This window comes from Pinus tabuliformis, chromosome 9 (assembly GCF_031772625.1).
Source record: "Pinus tabuliformis cultivar Carrire ecotype Pingquan chromosome 9, CPIR1, whole genome shotgun sequence".
Taxonomy (NCBI): Eukaryota; Viridiplantae; Streptophyta; class Pinopsida; order Pinales; family Pinaceae; genus Pinus; species Pinus tabuliformis.
The window spans coordinates 441,260,824-441,268,819 of NC_142307.1; the positions used below are offsets into that span (position 1 = coordinate 441,260,824).

Here is a 7,996-nt window from a genome sequence, read left to right on the forward strand (position 1 = left end):
CTCTTGTATGTGGGACAAGGAACCCACAAATATAGTATTAAATTTTTTTAGTTTAAGTATTTTTAACCTTGGAAATTGACTCTCCAAATATAACCAAAGCCTTAAAATTTTAGATTATTGATGGTTTTCTATCAAAGAAAATGTCTACATTGATTTTAGATTGAAATTGTTTTTATTGACATTTTTATTGAGAGCAATGCATAAATGAGAAAAATATGATTCTCAAATAAAAAGAATACAAAAAAAGGTAATTGTAAATGGTAACACTAATTGTAAAGTGTAATCATTTCCAAATCAAACTTTTTAAAAGATTCCTAAAAATGAGCCAAAGAAAATATTTTTGTATTTTGCATATACAATTTTATATTTCATATAAATTAATGTCAAACCTGTGGAATATGTCAAATTTCTCGAAATGAGAATTAGATCTTTCAATTTTGTAGAAAATACTAAAATAGGGGAAGTAAATCTTAGGCTTTCAAAGATTTTTAGTTTATAGGAAATATTTGCAAATCTTCAAAATATAGTGTACATTGTTGAGAGGTTGCTTTAAAGAAATCTATGTGTGTCTATGGATTCTTTGAAGGAAAGATGTAGGCACTTACCATTGTAACTAAAAACAATGACATGCACTAACTTGGAAGAGAAAAAATTCCAAAAGATAGGTTAGGAAATACAATATTTTAGTTCTATACCAACAATAGGGAAAATTACAAGATAAATTAGACCAAGCTTAGAAAGTTGGGAAACTAGAGTAAATAAAACTTACTAGGAAGAATTCACACATTTATTCCCAATGGAGTTGCCCTTTTTGTTTTAAGGAAAATTCCTAGTGACTAGAATTGAATCACTAACGTAGTGAATTAAAGAACACTAACTACTTTTTAAGATCAAAGGGTCATTACAATATATACTACCTAAGATAAGATGATAGAAACCCACATGATCAAATGGCTAATCCATTTCTCATAGTTCTAACCTCAACCCATAAAACATAGAACATGCCACCCTCGAATCCAATTAAGAATATAAACATGAATTATGATAAATATTTAACACAATAACATAATTTGATAATATGTTGATTCTAACTAACATTAGGGAGTTCACTGATCTTCAAATTATAAATCAAAAGTAAATAATCAAACATATTACAAAATGGTCCCTGAGGAGGGATATTAATTTAATGTGTACAACAAATAAAACTTTACACTTGATTTATGATGTTTGTGCCTTGCCCCCTAACTCCGAGTTCCTCTTATATAGACTACTCATCTACTTGTTCCACTTACTATATTCAACTTCACTATGGTTGAGAAAACTAAGAAATGTTTTGACCCAACTTAAAACTAAAACAAGCTCAGAACCTGGGGGCTTTAATGAGGGGAAAGCAATTATAATCCAAGGTTGAGCTTTTAAGAATTATCCCAGTATATCCATGCTCTTTATGGTCTCTTCCCTCTTCGGATAACAAATAACTCATATATATACCATGGAAAAATATTTTTGTTAGTTACTGATGGAGATACAAATTGTATAGGGGTATGTATCCCATGTTCTTTTCTCTAGAGCTTCCATTTAAAGGATGTTAATTATTTTATAGTCCCTTTTGAAGATCATTGTAGGTTCTTTGACGAAAAATCATGGGCAATCTATGATTTTTTTGAAGGAAACTTGCAAACAACCAATTAAAGACTCTAAAAAATATGCAAATAGAGGAATAATGATGAAATAAACAATAGTGAATGGTCAACAAGGCATCGTTGGCCTAGGGAAACCAAATAAATTAATAATACATATCAAGCTTGGTGAGTTTGCTTAATGCCATAAAGGGATTTCTTAAGGCAATAAACAACACTAAATATATCTAGAAGGTTGTTCCATGTAAATTTCTTCATGCAAATCCCCATGCAAGAAGGTGGACTCAAACATCCATTTGACGAACGTCCCATTTATGTGAAGCAATAATGATTAGAACAAAGAAAATGGAATTCATTTTTTCCAAAAAGACAAAGTTTTAGTTAATCTTTTGTCCCTAATAAAATTGTTGGCAATTAATCGAGCCTTTTGTATTTTCAACATTTCCAGCTAATGTATACTTAGTTCCATACACCAATTTACATTTGACAATTTATTTATTATTATTATTATTATTTTTTATTTTGGAAGAGGTACATGATACTAAATATAGCTCACCATTAATGAATAATATTATTCATTCATTTATGTGTTCCAATCTAAATGGATTGAAGCTTCGCCAAATGTTTCTAGACAATGAGTCTTCGAAATTTGAGTGAAAAGAGAGGAGGCTCATCAAAATTATGTACATGTATGATGCTATCTTGAAAGATCATCAACAAGATCACTTGTTGATTCTCATGTTGTACAGATCCATCTAGGAAACTGTGGCATTGGTGCAAGGACAAGTTCAATAGGATAGACTGGATGAAGGTCCATAGGAGGGGGTGAATTTTCAATCTTATTATTATCATATGAAGAAGAAACTATGATATGAGCACTCACTTAAAAGTTGGGAGTAGACGATAACACAATCACCAAATATGGCATGGAGGCCAAAGATGTTACAAACATTAAATTAGGCTCCCAAGCTTAAAGACCTTTTATCACATCTCCCCTAAAACATAGTATTATTTGATAAAAGATGTTCACTGCAAATGTTGTAAAAACAAAGATAAACTAGTTGCCATTTTTATATTTAAACACGCAGGGAACCACATTTATATACAAATTGTTATGAAAAAGAACATATGCTAAGAAAACATGTGATCAATTACTTTTCACTAAAAAAAGTTCATTTTTCCATACATCTGATCTTTTAGCTTTCAAACGATCTCCCTCTCCAAAGCTTCAACAAAGCTATATGTCCATGAGCCTTAGAAAAATAGATTAAATTGTTAAATATAATTGTAAAAAAACATTAATATTTTGTTAAATATCCTCTTGAATCATAAAAATTGATTAGGTATGGAAAAATAAAATAAAATTAAATTGTTAAATATAATTGTAAAAAAACAATAATATTTTGTTAAATATCCTCTTGAATCATAGAAATTGCTCAGATATGGAAAACTGAAATGAAATTAAATTGTTAAATATAATTATAAAAAAACATTAATATTTTGTTAAATATCCTCTAGAATCATAAAAATTGATCGGAAATGGAAAACTGAAATTAGTACAAAAGAGATTAGCTTCTTATTTTCTTAAAGATAATAATATATGTCACATTACCGTCACTTGCAAAATTTTCATGTGGTAATGTCAAAAGAATTGATAGATGAAATGGATAATTGAGACTCTTCATTAACAGTAGGTTTACTTACAACTATTTGGAGAAGCATTCGGAAAGAAAATATAATCCTGCAGGAATTTGCATTGAGTAGAAATCAGATCAGACTTAGATTTAGTAATTCCCCATCGTCGTTGCATTGAAAGAGCATGCGGAAAGAAAATATAACACTGCAGAAATTTGCATTACGTAGAAATCAGACTTAGATTTAGTAATTCCTAAAGTCGTTGCATTGAAGGGTCCTAAATTTAGTTCAAGTTCAAAACTAGAGAAGACCGTAACTATCGCATTAATCATATACAGGAATAATTTTGGATTGGGAAAATTTCATATATGTATTAATTTTTATTTATTTGTTTAATCAATACAAGATTAAACAAACATAATCCCTCTGAAAATAAGTGAGTTCAAAACTAGTGAGTTGTAACCAATACCAGATCCCAAACATAATCCCTCTGAAAATAAGTGAGTTCAAAACTAGTGAGGTGCAGAGTGAAAAAATGACATAGCGACTAATAATAAGTTTTCAGCTACTCATTTCACCAGCAAACTAAATTATAATAGAGTTTCTTATTATATAAAAATCACCTAAAGCAAACGCAATCAAAAATAAATAAAATTTCTTGTCAAACGCCACTGCCTAAAACAAACCCAAATAAAATTTATTGGATTCTTACAAGGCCCACTTTGCATTCATCTAATTCGGACAGAGATCTAGTTACTAAAGTTATTTGGTTTCCTCTAATTCTTACACAGATCACACAACTTGAATTGCACTACACATAGGTCTCATCAAATTCCGATACAGATCATAGAAATTGAAACATTTTAGTTACTCTTTAGCAGGGTGCAAATTTAACATCAGATCTGTCACAAGTTGGAAAGGGCCTCAGGAGCATTCCATATTGTATATTTTTTGTGAGACACATAATCTTTATGATTCAATTTCTGCTAAAATGCAAATCTAGCACTGAACGAGGAAGACGGGTTACATACACAACACAACTCTAGGCCTGGTATCCTATTGTAAGGTCTCTTATCATGTCATCCACAGCACACACAGATGACCCTTTCTTCCCTCAGTCTTTATCTTCACTCACTGCCTTCAAAGCCGCATCGCTCATCTCCCTGGCTCTCTGTCTCACTCGATTGCCATTTTCTTCCTTCATCAACATTCCTACTCTTCTTTCCACCGTCTCGCGTTTCAGCTCTCCCTCTTTGCCCCTCCACATCTCGATGCACACCCCAACTTCCTCCTCCAGCAGCTTCGAATTCGCGAACAGGTCGGCTGCCATGGGCCATCCGATGATGGGCACTCCTCGGCTTAGGCTCTCCAGCACCGAATTCCATCCACAGTGACTAAGGAACCCTCCGGTTGAAGGATGGGACAGGATTAGCAGCTGAGGCGCCCATTTTCTGATAAGCAATCCTGCTTTCTTTTCCTTCACTCGCTCTTCAAATCCCTCCGGAGGAAACTCTGTCGAGAACTCTGAATTGAGCGGGGCCTCCAGCGGAGGCCTGACGACCCAAATAAAAGGCTGTTGGCTCGATTCTAGCCCCAGAGCTAGCGCCCTCATGTTTGACAACGATATGCAATTCTGAGTTCCGAACGAAACGTATAGCACTGTGGACGGCGCCTGTGAATCAAGCCACTGCAAGCATTCCCTTGCAGACTTTACCTCTGCCTGCTTGCCCCGCTGTAGAAAATTCGAATCAACCATTGTATTTGAAGGAGACAAAGAGAGCAACGAAGAGGGTAGGATCGGCCCGACTGCCCAAACCGGCCTGCCGGTGGATTTTCTCATGTGTTGGAGACTGCTATTCTGAAGGAATTCGAATGTGGTTGCTGAAATATGGATGAGCGCTGAATTTTGGGCGCTTGAATTCAAATTTGAATTCGAATTCATTGCATTGATTACGCTCCCGGAGTTGGAGTGACGGAGCTGCCAGAAAATGCATGTACATAGGTCAGGCCAGAAAATGCATGTACCAAAACATGCATTCAAAAGTCTCGTTACAGTGCTGCAGCTGTCAGAGGGTGTACCTCCATAGCATTAACTTTGCTATGGAGGTGGAAATAGGAACTGCCGTCTTTGCCCATGTCTATTCACCAAAACCACAGTCCGATCACCAAAGAAGTGATGCCTATGGTCAATGAGAGATATTGATGCCAAGAACAGAAGGAAAACCCCAATACCTTGTACAGGCAATTTTGAAAGTGAGTGGACATCGTCATCCAATTTGTTACAATGTTATATCAAATAGTATGGTAAGAGATGATTTATAATAATATATTTAAGCAAAGCTTAACTAAGAGATATTTTGGTATTTGGTATTTTTGGTCACTTTTAAGTGACATCTAGTACATTAAGCTACCATCATTAAGCCACATTTGGTATAGATTTTTTGGAATGGTAAGTTTGAATAGTATAATTTTTTTTTGGAATGGTAAGTTTGAATAGTATAATTTGTATAATTTAAGTTTTTAGAGTGTTGAATTTATTTATAAATTTTAAATAATAAAAAATCACAATCTTGTTTAAAATCATATTGTTGGCTTTTAATAAAAAATAAAAAACTTTTAATAATTTAATTGTGCTCATCTATAGTCTAATTAATAGATATTTTGGATTTTTTTGGGCATCTTTACCACTCTTGGTGTGGTTAGGAGGTAACTCTGCAATGTGAATTGTGTTTTTATATTAAGATTACTCATGGATAATTGTGTTTTTACATTAAAATTACTCATGGATATATACATGGAGGGAGAGACTCTTTGGCATCACCTCTGAGTGTCTCTTCATATTCCTAATCTCCTTATTTTCTATTTGTATTATTTACATGAATTTCCTAATCCCAAAGATTAGGTGTCAACATCCCCCCCTTCAAGATTAGGTGTCAACATCCCCCCCTTAATCTGAAGGGATGTTGGTGAGTCCAAGCATAGTTTTGAATCTTCCAAACTTTTATCTTCCAAGCGTTTTGGTGAAGATGTCTGTGATCTACTCATTTGTGGAACAATGGCATAAATGGATTATCTTGGCCTCAACATGATGTTGAATCATATGGTATTTTGTATTGATGTGTTTCGTTCGATCATGGAACTTTGGGTTCTTGGCCAACTTTATTGCAAAAGTGTTGTCAATCATGAGATGAGTTGAATGCATTTGTTTCTCTTGCAAATCTTGCAGAATTTTCTTGAGGCACACAATTTTCTTTGTTGTTTCAGCTGTTGCCACATATTCTGCCTCAGTTGTAGAATCCGCTTGTTAATTTTAGATAACAATGGTATGTTCTATGCTTAAGACAATTTACTTCAATGTTCTTTTAGCAGTCCAATGAGAAATTCAAATTATATCCAGTAGCAATCACATTAACTTATAAACATTGGTAGTAAATGCAGATAAAACATAAAATCATATGCAAAAAACAAGCCAAGACAAGAGGACATAAGATGTGGCGGATGCCAGGGACAAACCCCAATGTGGGCAAACCCTTTGATAAAATCTTTTTATTATTCTTCAATAATTCAATAGAGAGAGAGTACAAATACCATAAATACAAGGCCAAAACAGATCTGTCAAATCAATAGTCAAATCAACCCTAACTAGAAAGTCAATGGTGGTCAATGCTGCCCCAAAATGTCCTCCAATCAGCTCGGTCAACATCAGTCAAATTCGGCCTTCCAGGAGAGTCAAAATCAACCCAAAACAAGTTGGTCAAACCTAGTCAAAGGAGAGAGAAAAATTGTTGTAATTTTCAGTAGTCAAATTTGAAGTCATTGATTAACCTATCCCAAACTTCTCGATTTTGTGCCAATAAATGCGGCCTAGAGAAATCGAACTTCTGGCCTAAAAACCAAGGTCAACGTTGGTCAAATCACCCTAAGTTAACATTGATCAATGCCCTAAAAACTTTGACCTATTTTACCAAGAAAAAACTCGACCTCCTGCCACACGTGCGGAAGAAAAGAGAGAGTTGCCTGTGACACGTGCGAAGAAGAGAGAGAGACCTCCAAGCTGTACGAACCAATCAAGAGAGAGAAGATGATGTCCAAATGGGGAAAATGTCACCTCTATTTAGACAATTCGTTGAGGGTGAAGAGACCCATCTATTGGGCTTCATGAGCCTACATTTCACTGTGGTCAACCTTGCCAATTTGTCCATAAGAGAAATAAATTCATAATTCCATTTCTCCTTGTTAGAATGAGATGATCTTTATATCAAAATTGTACCTCTCCGAAAGAGGAATCCAATGCAATAGTCATCTCCATCATATGTGTAGTCTTAAGGTGGAAGTTGGCCCTAGTTTCCAATTTTAACACTCCCTCTCAACTAGGGAGAATTCCACCTGTCAATCCATCATCATGCCAACCTGTCATCTTGAACCATCCCTGCCATCACTGCTATGCTCTGCTCTACTGAACCATGAATTAATGATGAAAAAGAAGTGATCGAGATTGTATCATACCACTCTCCACTGACTAAGGTCCATCCTTGATCTTAGATCAAGTTGTTAAACACCACGCGTCCTAGTCATAGGGAGTACAACAGTACAAGATGCATCTATCGTTAGTGCTATGGTCCCTAACTAGCTTTTCCCAACTCATTGGCCAGATGAGAGGTACTTCCCATGCGTCCCGGACTCTATAGGTAGGATGTGTGTCAGGGAAACAACAGGAGAAG

The 7,996-nt window shown here is 34.8% G+C and overlaps 1 protein-coding gene across 1 annotated transcript; it reads right to left on the reverse strand.

Annotated features, from left to right (window-relative positions):
• Positions 1-4,389: 4,389 nt before the first annotated feature.
• LOC149149054 (UDP-glycosyltransferase 92A1-like) lies at positions 4,390-5,031 on the reverse strand. The gene has a single exon (XM_089442371.1). The coding sequence runs from the start codon at positions 5,029-5,031 to the stop codon at positions 4,390-4,392; it is 642 nt and encodes a 213-aa protein (XP_089298497.1).
• Positions 5,032-7,996: the final 2,965 nt, after the last annotated feature.

Coding starts and splice junctions, on each gene's coding strand:
- LOC149149054 (XM_089442371.1), bottom strand. CDS start 5,031: ATGGTTGATTCGAATTTTCTACAGCGGGGCAAGCAGGCAGAGGTAAAG.